General features: G+C 47.6%; 1 protein-coding gene across 4 annotated transcripts in view; it reads left to right on the top strand.

Moving 5' to 3' along the window:
- The window catches only part of fyco1a (FYVE and coiled-coil domain autophagy adaptor 1a), a 182,017-nt gene extending 163,192 nt beyond the window's left edge, over positions 1–18,825 (top strand). For 3 of the 4 annotated variants that reach the window (XM_048556001.2, XM_048555993.2, XM_048555978.2), the window contains one exon: positions 13,399–18,294. In XM_048556001.2, the coding sequence (XP_048411958.1) occupies positions 13,399–13,480 (82 nt within the window). In that variant the 3' untranslated portion in view covers positions 13,481–18,294. Of the gene's footprint in view, positions 1–13,398; positions 18,295–18,427 lie in introns of those variants that run through there. The other variant, XR_007249958.2, reaches the window with a different exon arrangement.

Below are 18,825 nucleotides of genomic sequence, written 5' to 3'. Positions count from 1 at the left end.
CACCTTTCAAGACCTTTCCACATAGAATCAGGCAGCATGGAAACCGACCCTTAGGTCCTACCAGTCCATACAGACCATAATCCCAAACTAAACTAGTCCGACCTGCCTGTGCTTGGCCCATATCCTTCCGAACATTTTCAATTCATGAACTTATTCAAATATCTTTTAAACATTGTAACTGTACCTGCATCCACCGCTTTCCCTGGCAGTTCATTCCACACACGGACTACCCTCTCTCTGTATGAAAAAGTTACCCCTTATTGTCCTTTTTAAATCTCTCTCCTCTCACCTTAAAAATATGTCCCCGAGTTTTGAACTCCCCCACCCTAGGAAAAAGACCCTTATAATTCACCCTATCCCAGCCCCTCGTGATTTTATAAATCTCAGTAAGGCCACCCTTCAACCTTCTCCGCTCCAGCGAAAGAAGCCCCGGTCTTTCCAGTCTCCTTTTATATCTCAAACCCTCCAGTCCCGGCAACATCCTAATAAACCTTTTCTGGACACTCTCCAGTTTAACAATATCCTTCCTATAGTAGGGAGACCAACCAGAAGAAACTAGAGATAGTGGGAACTGCAGATGCTGGAGAATCCAAGATAATAAAATGTGAGGCTGGATGAACACAGCAGGCCAAGCAGGATCTCAGGAGCACAAAAGCTGACGTTTCGGGCCTAGACCCTTCATCAGAGAGGGGGATGGGGAGAGGGAACTGGAATAAATAGGTAGAGAGGGGGAGGCAGACCGAAGATGGAGAGAAAAGAAGATAGGTGGAGAGGAGAGTATAGGTGGGGAGGTAGGGAGGGGATAGGTCAGTCCAGGGAAAACGGACAGGTCAAGGAGGTGGGATGAGGTTAGTAGGTAGGAGATGGAGGTGCGGCTTGGGGTGGGAGGAAGGGATGGGTGAGAGGAAGAACAGGTTAGGGAGGCAGAGACAGGTTGGACTGGTTTTGGGATGCAGTGGGTGGAGGCGAAGAGCTGGGCTGGTTGTGTGGTGCAGTGGGGGGAGGGGACGAACTGGGCTGGTTTAGGGATGCAGTTGGGGAAGGGGAGATTTTGAAGCTGGTGAAGTCCACATTGATACCATTGGGCTGCAGGGTTCCCAAGCGGAATATGAGTTGCTGTTCCTGCAACCTTCGGGTGGCATCATTGTGGCACTGCAGGAGGCCCATGATGGACATGTCATCTAGAGAATGGGAGGGGGAGTAGAAATGGTTTGCAACTGGGAGGTGCAGTTGTTTATTGCGAACCGAGCGGAGGTGTTCTGCAAAGCGGTCTCCAAGCTTCTGCTTGGTTTCCCCAATGTAGAGAAAGCCACACCGGGTACAGTGGATACAATATACTACATTGGCAGATGTGCAGGTGAACCTCTGCTTGATATGGAAAGTCATCTTGGGGCCTGGGATGGGGGTGAGGGAGATGATGTGGGGGCAAGTGTAGCATTTCCTGCGGTTGCAGGGGAAGGTGCCGGGTGTGGTGGGTTTGACGCCCTTGACTGCGTCTCCCACATTTCCCGCAACACATCCCTCACACCCCGCCCCCGCCACAACCGCCCCAAGAGGATTCCCCTCGTTCTCACACACCACCCCACCAACCTCCGGATACAACGCATTATCCTCCAACACTTCCGCCATCTACAATCCGACCCCACCACCCAAGACATTTTTCCATCCCCACCCCTGTCTGCCTTCCGGAGAGACCACTCTCTGTGACTCCCTTGTTCGCTCCACACTGCCCTGCAACCCCACCACACCCGGCACCTTCCCCTGCAACCGCAGGAAATGCTACACTTGCCCCCACACCTCCTCCCTCACCCCTATCCCAGGCCCCAAGATGACATTCCACATTAAGCAGAGGTTCACCTGCACATCTGCCAATGTGGTATACTGCATCCACTGTACCCGGTGTGGCTTCCTCTACATTGGGGAAACCAAGCGGAGGCTTGGGGACCGCTTTGCAGAACACCTCCGCTCAGTTCGCAAAAAACAACTGCACCTCCCAGTCGCAAACCATTTCCACTCCCCCTCCCATTCTCTAGATGACATGTCCATCATGGGCCTCCTGCACTGCCACAATGATGCCACCCGAAGGTTGCAGGAACAGCAACTCATATTCCGCCTGGGAACCCTGCAGCCCAATGGTATCAATGTGGACTTGATCAGTTTCAAAATCTCCCCTTCCCCAACTGCATCCCTAAACCAGCCCAGTTCGTTCCCCTCCCCCCACTGCACCACACAACCAGCCCATCTCTTCCCCTCCACCCACTGCATCCCAAAACCAGTCCAACCTGTCTCTGCCTCCCTAACCTGTTCTTCCTCTCACCCATCCCTTCCTCCCACCCCAAGCCGCACCCCCATCTACCTACTAACCTCATCCCACCTCCTTGATCTGTCCGTCTTCCCTGGACTGACCTATCCCCTCCCTACCTCCCCACCTGTACTCTCTCCACCTAAGATAATAAAGTGTGAAGCTGGATGAACACAGCAGGCCAAGCAGCATCTCAGGAGCACAAAAGCTGACGTTTCGGGCCTAGACCCTTCATCAGAGAGGGGGATGGGGGGAGGGAACTGGAATAAATAGGGAGAGAGGGGGAGGCGGACCGAAGATGGAGAGTAAAGAAGATAGGTGGAGAGGGTGTAGGTGGGGAGGTAGGGAGGGGATAGGTCAGTCCAGGGAAGACGGACAGGTCGAGGAGGTGGGATGAGGTTAGTAGGTAGCTGGGGGTGCGGCTTGGGGTGGGAGGAAGGGATGGGTGAGAGGAAGAACCGGTTAGGGAGGCAGAGACAGGTTGGACTGGTTTTGGGATGCAGTGGGTGGGGGGGAAGAGCTGGGCTGGTTGTGTGGTGCAGTGGGGGGAGGGGATGAACTGGGCTGGTTTAGGGATGCAGTGGGGGAAGGGGAGATTTTGAAACTGGTGAAGTCCACATTGATACCATATGGCTGCAGGGTTCCCAGGCGGAATATGAGTTGCTGTTCCTGCAACCTTCGGGTGGCATCATTGTGGCAGTGCAGGAGGCCCATGATGGACATGTCATCAAGAGAATGGGAGGGGGAGTGGAAATGGTTTGCGACTGGGAGGTGCAGTGGTTTGTTGCGAACTGAGCGGAGGTGTTCTGCAAAGCGGTCCCCAAGCCTCCGCTTGGTTTCCCCAATGTAGAGAAAGCCGCACCGGGTACAGTGGATGCAGTATACCACATTGGCAGATGTGCAGGTGAACCTCTGCTTAATGTGGAATGTCATCTTGGGGCCTGGGATGGGGGTGAGGGAGGAGGTGTGGGGACAAGTGTAGCATTTCCTGCGGTTGCAGGGGAAGGTGCCGGGTGTGGTGGTGTTGGAGGGCAGTGTGGAGCGAACAAGGGAGTCACGGAGAGAGTGGTCTCTCCGGAAAGCAGACAGGGGTGGGGATGGAAAAATGTCTTGGGTGGTGGGGTCGGATTGTAAATGGCGGAAGTGTCGGAGGATAATGCGTGGTATCCGGAGGTTGGTAGGGTGGTGTGTGAGAACGAGGGGGATCCTCTTGGGGCGGTTGTGGCGGGGGCGGGGTGTGAGGGATGTGTCGCGGGAAATGCGGGAGACGCGGTCAAGGGCGTTCTCAATCACCGTGGGGGGGAAGTTGCGGTCCTTAAAGAACTTGGACATCTGGGATGTGCAGGAGTGGAAAGTCTTATCGTGGGAGCAGATGCGGCGGAGGCGGAGCACATCCCAGATGTCCAAGTTCTTTAAGGACCGCAACTTCCCCCCCACGGTGATTGAGAACGCCCTTGACCGCGTCTCCCGCATTTCCCGCGACACATCCCTCACACCCCGCCCCCGCCACAACCGCCCCAAGAGGATCCCCCTCGTTCTCACACACCACCCTACCAACCTCCGGATACAACGCATTATCCTCCGACACTTCCGCCATTTACAATCCGACCCCACCACCCAAGACATTTTTCCATCCCCACCCCTGTCTGCTTTCCGGAGAGACCACTCTCTCCGTGACTCCCTTGTTCGCTCCACACTGCCCTCCAACACCACCACACCCGGCACCTTCCCCTGCAACCGCAGGAAATGCTACACTTGTCCCCACACCTCCTCCCTCACCCCCATCCCAGGCCCCAAGATGACATTCCACATTAAGCAGAGGTTCACCTGCACATCTGCCAATGTGGTATACTGCATCCACTGTACCCGGTGCGGCTTTCTCTACATTGGGGAAACCAAGCGGAGGCTTGGGGACCGCTTTGCAGAACACCTCCGCTCAGTTCGCAACAAACCACTGCACCTCCCAGTCGCAAACCATTTCCACTCCCCCTCCCATTCTCTTGATGACATGTCCATCATGGGCCTCCTGCACTGCCACAATGATGCCACCCGAAGGTTGCAGGAACAGCAACTCATATTCCGCCTGGGAACCCTGCAGCCATATGGTATCAATGTGGACTTCACCAGTTTCAAAATCTCCCCTTCCCCCACTGCATCCCTAAACCAGCCCAGTTCATCCCCTCCCCCCACTGCACCACACAACCAGCCCAGCTCTTCCCCCCCACCCACTGCATCCCAAAACCAGTCCAACCTGTCTCTGCCTCCCTAACCGGTTCTTCCTCTCACCCATCCCTTCCTCCCACCCCAAGCCGCACCCCCAGCTACCTACTAACCTCATCCCACCTCCTCGACCTGTCCGTCTTCCCTGGACTGACCTATCCCCTCCCTACCTCCCCACCTACACCCTCTCCACCTATCTTCTTTACTCTCCATCTTCGGTCCACCTCCCCCTCTCTCCCTATTTATTCCAGGTCCCTCCCCCCATCCCCCTCTCTGATGAAGGGTCTAGGCCCGAAACGTCAGCTTTTGTGCTCCTGAGATGCTGCTTGGCCTGCTGTGTTCATCCAGCTTCACACTTTATTATCTTGGATTCTCCAGCATCTGCAGTTCCCATTATCTCTCTCTCCACCTATCTTCTTTTCTCTCGATCTTCGGTCCGCCTCCCCCTCTCTCCCTATTTATTCCAGAACCCTCACCCTATCCCCCTCTCTGATGAAGGGTCTAGGCCGAAACGTCAGCTTTTGTGTTCCTGGGATGCTGCTGGGGCTGCTGTGTTCATCCAGCCTCACATTTTATTATCTCAGAAGAAGCTATTCACCTGCTCTTGTGCGTGAGAGAAGGCATTCATGAAGTCCCCCTAGCTGCTGGCTCAGCCACACACTGAATACCCTTAACCAACCTCTTTTTCCCTCACTTTGCTTCCTCTCAGCCCCTTTTCATTCCTCAACTCCAGCCTGAATCCAGTTCCTATCTTCTGGTCTTACCTGTAAAGTCTTGGGTGTTAATTTCTGTCCTGGTTCCCGGTCTGAATTTACACTGAAGTGCTAATCTCCACCTAGTGACAGACATTGGTTGGTGCAGATAATCTTGCCTGCATCAACCAGTTTCTGCCACTAGGTGAAGTCTGATCATTTAAAACTTCATCAGGTGAGTGTAATTTTCACATGTACCGTATTTGCAGGAGCTGCACTCACATTTACATTGTATTTCTTTTACATTTTAACACATTTTATTTTGAATGTGACTCCCGTGACTCCCTTGTTCGCTCCACACTGCCCTCCAACCCCACCACACCCGGCACCTTCCCCTGCAACCGCAGGAAATGCTACACTTGCCCCCACACCTCCTCCCTCCCCCCCATCCCAGGCCCCAAGATGACATTCCACATTAAGCAGAGGTTCACCTGCACATCTGCCAATGTGGTATACTGCATCCACTGTACCCGGTGCGGCTTTCTCTACATTGGGGAAACCAAGCGGAGGCTTGGGGACCGCTTTGCAGAACACCTCCGCTCAGTTCGCAACAAACAACTGCACCTCCCAGTCGCAAACCATTTCCACTCCCCCTCCCATTCTCTTGATGACATGTCCATCATGGGCCTCCTGCACTGCCACAATGATGCCACCCGAAGGTTGCAGGAACAGCAACTCATATTCCGCCTGGGAACCCTGCAGCCATATGGTATCAATGTGGACTTCACCAGTTTCAAAATCTCCCCTTCCCCCACTGCATCCCTCAACCAGCCCAGTTCATCCCCTCCCCCCACTGCACCACACAACCAGCCCAGCTCTTCCCCCCCACCCACTGCATCCCAAAACCAGTCCAACCTGTCTCTGCCTCCCTAACCGGTTCTTCCTCTCACCCATCCCTTCCTCCCACCCCAAGCCGCACCCCCAGCTACCTACTAACCTCATCCCACCTCCTTGACCTGTCCGTCTTCCCTGGACTGACCTATCCCCTCCCTACCTCCCCACCTACACCCTCTCCACCTATCTTCTTTACTCTCCATCTTCGGTCCGCCTCCCCCTCTCTCCCTATTTATTCCAGTTCCCTCCCCCCATCCCCCTCTCTGATGAAGGGTCTAGGCCCGAAACGTCAGCTTTTGTGCTCCTGAGATGCTGCTTGGCCTGCTGTGTTCATCCAGCCTCACATTTTATTATCTTGGAATCTCCAGCATCTGCAGTTCCCATTATCTCTTATTTTGAATGTTGGTTGTTTATGAGTGTAAGAATGTATACCGTTTCAAATTAAAGTTGTTTTCTGCTGGGAAAGTTCCTGAAGTACCTAACTGTACAGTGTTTATTTTATATTTAGTGATCTATTTTGCAGATTGTTTCAGCTAAGAATTCACATGTATAGTACAGTACTTCCATCTGTGCATCATTTATTCTAAGGAAAAAGTGTCTGCAGGAGCCTAACTCTGCCTTTAACATTGATTTCTTTGGAAAACCACGCTTCGCTTAAAGTCATTTCACTTAAAGTCCCAATTTTCAGGAATACGAACATAACTTTAAATGAGGACCAGCTGAGCGTTGACCACTTGAAACAGAAAGCTTAACTTGATTCTCTAATTTAAGAACAGTGTGGTACCATGATCAGAGATAGTAATTTTTTATCCATATGAATGCAAAACAAATATATCAGCAAAGCTATAAAGGACAAAAAATCTGTGCTTATCATGTCAAATCATAATTTCCTGTATAAATGCAAATCTGACGAAATGATCAAATGTACATCAGATCTGCATTAGATTGTGGTTTACTCCTGCTATTTTGAAATTGGATGTGTGACCTTTCCTTCTTGATTTCCACCTACACAGTAGTTGCCCAAAGGAGAGGTTACACGATACATTCCTAGTTCTACTGCAACCAACAAAACACCATAAAGTTTTAGATCTGTCAGATTTTTCATTAAAAACTGCACAAGTCTTCCACTGGTGACCCATCCAAAATGTCTTACAGCACTCTCATTTCTGAATTAGAAGGTTATATACACAAGTACCATTGCAGAGACTTGAACATGATCTCAGTACCAAGGGAGTGCTGTACTGTTGAAGGTGTTATCTTTTAGCTTGAGACATTAAACCAAGGTCCTAACTGATCTCTGAGCCAACTATAAAAGGTTTCAGAGGGGTACTCTTCTTACTGCCTGAGCCATATTTATTACCATTTAATACAATTTTTCTGGCTGTTATTTCATTGCTGTTTGTGGGACCTTGTTATGTAATCTTCCCTGCACGACGACAGTCACTAGATTTTAAAACTGCTTTGTCATTTGTACAGTTGCAGCGATTTTGAAAAGTTTCACAAAAATGCAAACTCTTTTTTTCCCCTGTTAACAGGCTTAACATGCCTGTGCTGAAATATCTCCAAAGGGAGTCGTTAGTGTAAAATTTGTGGGCTAACTTCTAACTTAAGTTGAAATTATAAATGCAGGATATATTTATCCTCCACTACCATACACCCTGTCTTAAAATAGAAGCAAATTCGTCATTAAAACCCAGATACTGATAACCTAAAAATTACAGTTTCCTTGTCTGTCTCCATCCACTCCTCCTGCTGCCCTTAACAAAAATTAGACCGTGATTAACCTGAAATTTTATTTAGCAACCAATTAAACAGCATAGCCTTTAAAGAGCTTAAGAGCAGAATAATACATTCGTGACTTCTGTGGAGGGTCCATTGATATATGATGAAAAAGTTCCAAAGACCAAACTTAGTGGACCCAATCCATATTGTCTTTCCACCCTGTGTGGCTTTGAAACACAGTAGTTAAACTGCTGCCATTTTGTAAAGGATTGGAAAATGGTGATCCATCCTAGATATCAGTGTGTGGACAAAATCCCTCTGAAGAAAGCAATAAGAATAAATATAATTATGCTAGCATCTGTAAGACAGACAGATGCCTGTAGAAATCAATGAGAAGAGGATGGAGAGGGACTACAGTGGGCAAGCCATCTGCTTTGCTGGATTCCTGCTCAGAGACTGGGCAACATTTACAATGAGCAGCAGGAACATGGAAACCCTATGGGCAAATTCTTCCCAGCCCCTGGAAAATGTGGGCATTGGCAAGTCCATTGGGAGCATTTGGGCGACATCAAGGAAGAAAGGGACCTAATTCTGCTACCAAGGTTTGAACAGCAAAATGCGAACTTCACTTGTGTGCGGCGAGAGGTCTGTTTACATGCCATTAATACCTCATCGTGCCTTTGTATCAGTGATTATGGGAACTGCAGATGCTGGAGAATCCAAGATAATAAAGTGTGAAGCTGGATGAACACAGCAGGCCAAGCAGCACCTCAGGAGCACAAAAGCTGACGTTTCAGGCCTAGACCCTTCATCAGAGAGGGGGATGGGGTGAGGGTTCTGGAATAAATAGGGAGAGAGGGGGAGGCGGACCGAAGATGGAGAGAAAAGAAGATAGGTGGAGAGGAGAGTATAGGTGGGGAGGTGGGGAGGGGATAGGTCAATCCAGGGAAGACGGACAGGTCAAGGAGGTGGGATGAGGTTAGTAGGTAGGAGATGGAGGTGCGGCTTGGGGTGGGAGGAAGGGATGGGTGAGAGGAAGAACAGTGTAGCATTTCCTGCGGTTGCAGGGGAAGGGAATCCACTTGCCCCCACACCTCCTCCCTCACCCCTATCCCAGGCCCCAAGATGACTTTCCACATTAAGCAGAGGCTCACCTGCACATCTGCCAATGTGGTATACTGCATCCATTGTACCCGGTGTGGCTTCCACTACATTGGGGAAACCAAGCAGAGGCTTGTGGACCGCTTTGCAGAACACCTCTGCTCGGTTCGCAATAAACAACTGCACCTCCCAGTCGCAAACCATTTCTACTCCCCCTCCCATTCGTTAGATGACATGTCCATCATGGGCCTCCTGCAGTGCCACAATGATGCCACCCGAAGGTTGCAGGAACAGCAACTCATATTCCGCTTGGGAACCCTGCAGCCCAATGGTATCAATGTGGACTTCACCAGCTTCAAAATCTCCCGTTCCCCCACCACATCTCAAAACCAGCCCAGCTCGTTCCCTCCCCCCACTGCACCACACAACCAGCCCAGCTCTTCCCCTCCACCCACTGCATCCCAAAACCAGTCCAACCTGTCTCTGCCTCCCTAACCTGTTCTTCCTCTCACCCATCCCTTCCTCCCACCCCAAGCCGCACCTCCATCTCGTACCTACTAACCTCATCCCACCTCCTTGACCTGTCCGTCTTCCCTGGACAGACCTATCCCCTCCCCACCTCCCCACCTATACTCTCCTCTCCACCTATCTTCTTTTCTCTCCATCTTCGGTCCGCCTCCCCCTCTCTCCCTATTTATTCCAGAACCCTCACCCCATCCCCCTCTCTGATGAAGGGTCTTGGCCAAAACGTCAGCTTTTGTGCTCCTGAGATGCTCCTTGGCCTGCTGTGTTCATCCAGCTTCACACTTTATTACCGTGCCTTTGTATCATGCTGTTTCCTATTCTCCCACATGCTGGAGAGAAACTTTGCAGTGACAGTTCCCAGCGTGGAAGTCAGAGCAGATACCTGGTGATCCCAACATGCCATTTGCTCCCCTAGGCCTCCATCTTGGACATCAGACACGCTCCATTGGCAGTGACCGCCCATACCCTAGTCAGTGGAGGTTGGCATCAGTCATATACCAGCCTCTGTGCACCTTCATGGCACAAGTCTGATTCAATTCCCATACAACTCTCCACTTCGGTGCTGCACATTGGAGTGTGCCCGTACCTTTCATTGTAATGGTGCTACCAGGAAACTGCGCAGACGGACAGGGTTGGCCCACTCACATATTCGACCAGGCTTCTCACTAGCACTGTTGGTGCTCCCTCACTTTGCTCCCGTTTGGATTTTCACAGCATCACTGCCTTGCCTTCTTGAATCTTTCCCCCCTCGTTCAAGAGTTGCATGTTTATGTGACTTGCGTCTTTCCTTGCTGTTTGGTACAGCCACATAACCTTGTCATGGCTGTCGGCCGTGAGTGGACATGTTGCTGCATTGCCGCATCCTGCAGAGGCATCACATCTTCGCCTGTGCTGGACAAATAGGAGGGTGGGGAGTGTCGCGGGGTGGGGGCTGGGGGAGGTGTGAGGTTGGTGCTGGAGCCAAAGATAGGGGCGTGACTTTCAGGGGTCCTCCCCACCTGCTCTTTCCCAACTCTGGGCTCCTCATCCAGGCACTGAGTGCCTCTGAACGAGGGTTTGTTGGGTAAACTTCGGGAAAAGTCACGTGACTCCTATCCATATGGTTGTCACTGGTGACCGATTTTTCCAATCAACCTGTTCAGTGATGTTATTACACACCTCTGGAGCAGGTGGGACTTGAACCCGGGCCTCCCGGTGCAGCAGTAGGGACGCTACTGCTGCGCCACAAGGAGATCCTGTGACTCCCATTTTTTTTTCCAACTTAACCTACTTTTCTAAACAGCCTGTTTGGTGATGTTATTATAGCCCCCGTGGAGCAGATGGGACTTGAGCCTCGTCCTCCTGGTTTAGGAGTAGGGTTACTACCACGGCTTCACAAGTGGACTCCCATCTAATTCCTGGGTCACCGTTAAATTTTGGTGCGAGTGGGGAGAGTTATGGTGAGACCAGTCGACAGCTGTTGGCGAGAGCTGGCAGTTTGTAAACTTCAGCCCCTTCCCGCTGCTCATTTATCAGAGGAATATTCCCCACCACTGGCAGACTGAGCTGTGGCCTGCTGCGAGATATAATGGGTCAAGCCACAGTGTTTCCTACCAGGACTGGCTGTATTAATTGAATGAACATGGAGATACTCGCTGATGTGTCTTTTCAACTAAGACACGGGACTGAATATAAATGCCTTGAATTCACGGAATAACTGTTGAAAGCTGGAACACAGTTACAGTGTTTTGTTTAGTCACTCCTCTATATCCATGAGCGTTCAGTTCTGAAAGCCCCGGTGAATGATGAATTCGTGAGTTTTCTTTTATTCATTCACGGGATGAGGGTGTCTCTGGCCAGGCAGCATTTATTGTCCATCCCTAATCGCCCAGAGGACAGTTAAGTGTCGCCAACATTGCTGTAGGTCTGGAGTCACATGTAGACCAGACCAGGTAAGGATGGCAGTTTCCTTCCCTTATGGTCATTGGTGAACCAGATGGTATTTTCCAACAGTTGGCAGTGGATTCATGGTCATCATTTGACTCTTAATTCCAGATATTTATTGAATTGAAATTCCACCGTCTGCCCTGGCGGGATTCGAACCAGTTCCCCGGAACGTTACCTGAGTCTGTGGATTAACAGTCCACCGATAATACCGCGAGCCAATTGCCTCCCCTTCAGTGCAGAGCTTAATAACTTATGGTAAAGTTAAGGTTGAGTTCTCGGATCCCAAGATTATTTCTTGGGTTAAAATAATAAATACTAAAGCATACGGTTAAAAGTAGGGCCTTGAGAGTGTTGTAGAACAGAGAGACCAAGGGGTTCAGGAACATAATTCTATGAAGTTTGTATCATCTGTAAACAGGGTGGTTAACACACATTTTGCACACTTCCCTTCATTGCTCAGACCTTTCAGTATAGGAACTAGCACGTCACATTGAGATTGTACAGGATCCTGGTGAGGCCTCTTCAGGAGTACTGTGTGCAGAGATAATGGGAACTGCAGATGCTGGAGATAATAAAGTGTGAGGCTGGATGAACACAGCAGGCCAAGCAGCATCTCAGGAGCACAAAAGCTGACGTTTCGGGCCTAGACCCTTCATCAGAGAGGGGGATGGGGAGAGGGTTCTGGAATAAATAGGGAGAGAGGGGGAGGCGGACCGAAGATGGAGAGAAAAGAAGATAGGTGGAGAGGAGTTGTGCAGTTCTGGTCTCCCTGCTAGAGGAAGGATATTATTCAACTGGAGAGGGTTCAGAAAGGATTTACCAGGATGTTGCCAGGAGTGGAGGGTTTGAGAGGCTGGATAGGCTGGGATGTTTTTCATTGGAGCATAGGAGGTCGAGGCAAGACCTTATAGAGGTTTTTAAAATCATAAGGAGTATAGATAAGGTGAATGGCAAAGGTCTTTTCCCGAGAGTGGGGGATTTCAAGACTAGGACACATTTTTAAGATGAGAGAGAAAAGATTTGAAAAGGACCTGAGGGGCAATTTTTTTTACACAGACGGTCATTCGTGTGTGGAATGAACTTCCAGAAGAAGTCGTGGATGCCAGTACAGTTACAATGTTTAAAAGATATTTGGATAAATTCATGAATAGGAAAGGTTGTACCGAAGGGTCTTTTTCCATGCTGTATGATTCTATGACTATCTGAAATAAAAGCTAGTAGAATAAAATATTAAAAATTATTATAGTGCAATGTAACTCACCAATAAAGGTGAGAGATTCTGTGTACCAGGGCCAGGCATTGTTGGGGGAGGTTATGGATGGTTACTGAATGTGGGAGGGGGTGGATGTGCCGATGTGACTCTCTCCCAGCCATTCTCCCCCAGTGATGCACCCTCCTCCACCACCTTGATCTGGTGGATGTCCTTAGCCTGTTCATCCCGAGCATCTTATGCCCTTTGCTCGTGGAGGGTTGAGGGGGAAGAGCCGTGTATGGAACAGGTCAGAGAGTGAGATTGCTGTGTAAGTGGACGTGGTCATGGATAGCCGAGTTTTTCCCGTGGATTTTGCATGACTGATAACTTGTTTTTGGCACGTACAGACGGATTTGTGGTTTGTGATTTTGCAGATGCAGAGGAGTGACTGTATTCATACGCAGGCTGTAGACATTCCCATTTGAAGTGTGAAGAGAATAGCTTGATCCAGTATTTACTTTTTGAGTTGTTTCCTAATAAAACCCTCATCACTATTGTATCACAGCAGAGAGAGAGACAGGGTGGGGTGTGTGTGCAACAAGCTGCCAGAAGAAGTGGTGAATGCGGGTACAATTACAACATTTAAAAGGCATCTGAATGGCTATATGGAAAGGAAAGGTTTAAAGAGATATGGGCCAAATGCTGGCAAATGGGACCAGGTCACATTGGGATGTCTGGTCAGCGTGGATGAGTTGGACAGACGGGTCTGTTTCTGTGCTATATAACTGTATGACTCTGTAACCATTGACAATTATTTCTTTCAGGTTTACCTCAAAGAAGGTGCTTTATCACTTAACTGTTGAGAAACCAATAATCTACGATGGAAGCGATGTTTCTGAACTCTGAAATGTGCTTGCATATAATTTTGAACGATTCAAGATTATCCAGGACTGCTTGGGGAATTATTTTCCAAGGTTTGAAAACTATGCAAACAAGCTTTATGTAGGAGTGTACACAGTAACTTTTCTATTATAGTGTTGCAACTCACAAATTGTGTATCTGGGGGCAGTCAGGATGAAGCAGTGTTTCTGTTGTGGGTGAGCATGGAGCCTCTATCTTGCAATAGGAATGACAGTTGCACTGTACATTTTGTTTATATAAGGTGCTGATATAGTATTTTTCCTGCTGGGGAACCCACTCTTACTGTAATCTTCTTGTCATCACTTTTACCACACTCCAGCTGCAGCTCATCATGAAGTTACAAACTGTCACATGAGCAGAAAGCTCCAGTGATGACGTTATGGCGCGGGGAGGGGTTAAGTTGGCTGATGTTCTCTCATTCCCAGTAATTCATTGGAGCATGTGGCCCACAGCGATGCCTGCGTGGTGATGACTTACTGAGTATGTGTTGTTTAGAACACAGGACAGTGTGGTCAGGATGTTTAACAAGGAAAACTTATGTATATTAAATGTCACAAGTATTTTGATTAGAGATAGGTATATTTTGAAATGTTTGTATGCCTGGAGCTGAATGGGCACACGTATAGATTTTTAATGTAACAGCTTTGTAGCATGCTCATTTTAATAGTGCAATATCTAAAACAAACTAGGCAAGGTAATTTGAATTCTTTTCAAGTTACACTGCACTTCTACTTTGTTTGAAAATTTACTCATTCAGCAGAGCCAATTAATTGAGGAAATCAACGCATATTTTTCTGCCAAGACCAACATTTCTGATTTGGTGTTTTTTGACTTATTTCTTTCCATGGAAGCTTACTTTTACTTAATCATTTATACCAAAATAATCTTATTTAAGATCAAAAACACAAGTTAAAATGTTCTTTCCTTGGGTTATCAGTTGGATCTTCAGAAGTGAGGTTTGTTATCACAGAATTCACACGACAAAAATCCTATAGCACAAACCATTATTTAAACTAAATCAGAAATAGGATGATCTGCATTGGTCCAGATTTCTGTATTCATTCTCTTGTCTCTACACCATCGCTGTGAGCCTATTCCAAAAAGACTGGGTCAGCAGTGCACTGGTTATGTGACTGGACTAGTTATCTTGAGAAGTAATAGTGTAGAAAATGTGAGTCAAAAAATCCATCCTGACAGTTTCATGGACCTGAAAAATCTGTAAGTGAAAATAAAAAAATGTTAGAAGCAATAAATGCTGTCCGATTGTCTTAGAACACTAAATGGTTCACTGTAAGGAAGCAGGAAGAACTTGTCATCTCTATGCAATTTAGTCATTACATAACTTCAGTCCTGGAGTCGACTCTTAACTGCCCAGTCAGTTGTAACGAAGAACGGTGAAAAATAAACTCCCTTTTGAAGCTTGTGGTGTTTCTTCACCACGCGAGATGCAGCAGTGCATGACGACAGCCCCTCGCTGCGCTTTCAGGGTCAACTAAGTAGAGAAAGTAAATAAACATTTTTTTCAGTGATGCCCAAGCCCTGGAAATGAATTAGAAAATTATCGCCCAAGTGAAAATAATTTTAGGGCAGTTTATCTGGTACAATTACTGTTGTAGTCTTCATTTGTTAAAGTGTAAAAGGCCTCAAATATTCCTCTCCCTTTTTCATTGCCCCCTCGTTCCTTTCATTGCCAATGCCAAAGAGTGTCTGTTCTTACTCTCCCACAGATCTACCAGATGATTAGTTCCATCCAGTACTTTCTCTGCTGATCCCACCTCCACTGCTTTCTCAGGCAGAGGGTTTCAAAGTTGCACAGCACTCATCTTGGCCCTAAAAAAGTGATCCATTAATTTTTAAACAGTGTCCCCTAGTTCTGGACTAACCCACAAGAGGAAATATCTTTCCATGTCCACCTTGAAAAACTGTTCAGTATCTTGTACACTTCAGCCCACCCCTTACTTTTCTAACCTCCAGTAGAAACAAGCCACTTGGCCCAACATGTCTTCGTAAGACCACCCACTCCTTACCAATCCACTAAACCTCCTCTGAACTGCCTTAAAGCCATGCTTTAACTAAGCAAACCAAAACCGTGCACAGTATTTGAAATGTGGTCTCGTCAATGCCTCGTGTTTTAAGGCAGTTAAGTGGCTGTCGTTGAGCATCCACCATGATTTTTCAAATTACTTCGGGGAATACGTGCATCACTGACTAGGTCAGCATTTATTGCTATCCCAAATTTTGCTGAGCAAGCTCTAGTAAGCTGGCTTGCCTTCCTGTACTGTTGCAGGTAGGCATATCCGCAGAACAATAGACATGGACCTCTGGGATTTTGACCCGGTAACAGGGAAGGGTCAGCAATATAGTTGCAAATTAGGATGGTTTTTTTTGTGGCTTGGAGGGGAGCTTGCTACTATTGATGTGCCCATCTGATTGCAGCCCTTGTTCTTGTAAGTAGTAAAGGTCTCAGATTTAGAAGGCGATGACTGTGAGGAGCCTTGGGTGAGTAGTGCATTTAGTCTTATACACACTGCTACCACTTTTCAGTGGTGGAGCAAGTGAGTATTGAAGGTATTAGAGAGAGTTGCCTTCTCCAGGATGGTGTTGGGCTTCTTGAGTGTTGATGGAGCTGCAGTTGTCCAGGCAAGTAGAGAGTATTCCATCACACTGTTGACTTATGCCTTGTGGACAGCCTTCAATGAATCAGGAGGTAATTCATTGTCACAGAATTCCCAGCCTCTGACATACTCTTTTAGCCATAGAAGTTTTATAGCCAGTTCACTTCAGTTTTAATCAGTGGTGACTCCCCCAATCGCCCATGCTGTTTACCGTAGGGGATTCATCGATGATAATGCTGTTTAATGTCAAGGGGTGATAGTTGAATTCTCTCTTGATGATCATTGCCTGGCACCTGTCTGGCACAAATGTTACTTGCCACTTATCAATCTAAGCCTGAATGTTGTCCAGATCTTGCTGCATTTAGACATGCATTGCCTTGGTATCTGAGGGGTCACAAATGGTGCAGGATGTTGTGCAATCATCAATAACCATTCGCACTTCTGACTTTATGACAGAGGGAAGGTCATTTTATTCACTTATTGGTATCGCTTTTTTAAATTTATTCACAGGATGAGGGCATCGCAGGCTAGGCCAGCATTTATTGCCCACCCATAATTGCCCAATGGGTAGTTAAGAATTAACCACCTTGCTGTGGGTGTGGAGTCACATGTAGACCAGACCAGGTAAGGATGGCAGTTTCCCTCCCTGAAGGACATTAGTGAACCAAATGTTTTTTATCCGACATTCGGCAATAGATTCATGGTCATCATTAGGCTCTGAATTCCAGACTTTTATTGAATTCAAATTCCATCATCTGCCATGGTGGGCCCGAGAACATTACCTGGGTTTCTGGATTATGGCCCAGCGATAATACCACTAAGCCATTGGCCCAGCATTTATTGCCCATCCCTAGTTGCCCTTGAGAAGATGGTGGTGAGCCGCTTGAACCATCCTGGTACACCCACAATGCTTTAGGGAGGGATTTCCAGGATATTTACCCAGGGACACTGAATGAACAGCGATAAATTTCCAAGTCAGGATGGTGAGTGGCTGGGAGGGGAGCTTGCTGTTGGTGGTGAATCCATGTATCTGCTGCCCTTGTCCTTCCGGATCAAAGTGATCGTGGGCTTGGAGGGTGCTGCTGTAGGATCTTTGGAGAATTTCTGCAGTGCAGAAGTATCTGAAGACAGTTAGGTTTCGGAGCCACCCTTCAGGAACTCCTGCAGAAATGTCCTGGAGCCGAGATGACTGATCTCAAACAACCACGACAGTCTTCTTTTCTTCTAAATATTACTTCATTCTGAAAAAGGTTCCCCCTTTAATTCCCAGAAACCAGTTTTGTTTGGGCTCCTTGATGCCACATTTGGTCAAATGCTGTCTTAATGTCAAGGGCAGTCACCTCTTGAGTGTTAGAGCAGGGATTGAGCCTCAGTAGGCCAATCAGCCTCTTCCACCATTCAGTATGATCATGACTGATCACCCAACTCAGCACCCAGTTCTGACTTTCTCCCTAAACCTTTGACCCCTTTTACCCTCAGAATATTATCTCACTCCCTTTTTGAAAACCTTTCATGTTTTGGTCTCAACTCCCCACCACCCACTCAATATCGATGAGGAATCTCCCCACTCTCAATAAGACTTCCTGGGTACCCTTTCACAGGGACATGGTTAAGTTTCCATTAAGTCAATGAGGCACCACTGGAATGGGTCGGCCTTAGGTATTGTGGCTGTCAATTGACTGATGAGTGAGTCCACTTGATATCCCACTGGCAGCAGCCAGGAATCCCATGTCAGCATCTTCCAATTCCAACTTAATCAGGGAAGTTTGCCACTGCTTGGATACCGACTCAGCATCTCTCCCACCGTGACAGTCTGCATTAAATCTTTGTCGCTCGATAATTAATCAGCAAACGTTTAACTGAAAGAAAAAGAACAGAGTGTGCAAAATAATATTTACTGACCCATGCAGATTCAAACAACAAAACAGGCCGTTCTAAGCCTAGAATCTTTTCAGTCTCTTTGCACTCACTGTCTGTATTGATTAAAAGAACTCTAATATTTGTATTTTTGTGTGACTTTAATCACTGCCAATGAATTTGAAATTCAGTTTATAAATTATTTTTTAAGAACTGAAATGGTTTTACATTTACTTCTTTAAGCTGGGTTTTGGAGTTTCATGCTTGGCGATGAATAATGTAACGGGCACTTGGTTCAATGTATTGAAGTTCGAATTTAGAGTTTTTGCTCAGATTCTAAATAAAGAATGTATTTTAAAAGTACTGTTGTGTACATTTTTTTAAAAATGTTATTGTACTTTGCCAAAAGAAAGGTGATAAGCGTGCTCTGTTTGAAAACTGTGAAACTTTTATCTTTCAGTGTTGTCACTGGCACACCACCCCGACTCCTGTGGCAGTCAGTGAAGAGGCAACCCAGGTGCATAGACCACCAGTACAGACCGCTGAAACAGACCTCTCACCAGTCTCTACAAAGCCTTTCCCCGCCACCAACGAGTAACAGAAAGACAGAACTGATCATAATGGGTCAGAATTTGCCAAGAAAGTAACAGCGAGTTTACTGCTGCATGCCATTATTAGTGTTCAAATTGTTCAAACATTTGAGGCTATTGGAAGGTGTAACCCCATGAGCCACACATTGTCACAAATTGTTGGGGCAGTTTCCATTACTTCAGCATCAAACCAGAAAAATATGACAGCTTGCCACCCATCTCCCCAAAAGATTCAAGAAATTGCTGTATTTTGCACATTTGTTGCCAA

This window comes from Stegostoma tigrinum, chromosome 2 (genome assembly GCF_030684315.1).
Source record: "Stegostoma tigrinum isolate sSteTig4 chromosome 2, sSteTig4.hap1, whole genome shotgun sequence".
Classification (NCBI taxonomy): Eukaryota; Metazoa; Chordata; class Chondrichthyes; order Orectolobiformes; family Stegostomatidae; genus Stegostoma; species Stegostoma tigrinum.
Note: the sequence above shows the minus strand (reverse complement) of the source record. Positions and strands in the feature narration are given on the sequence as shown.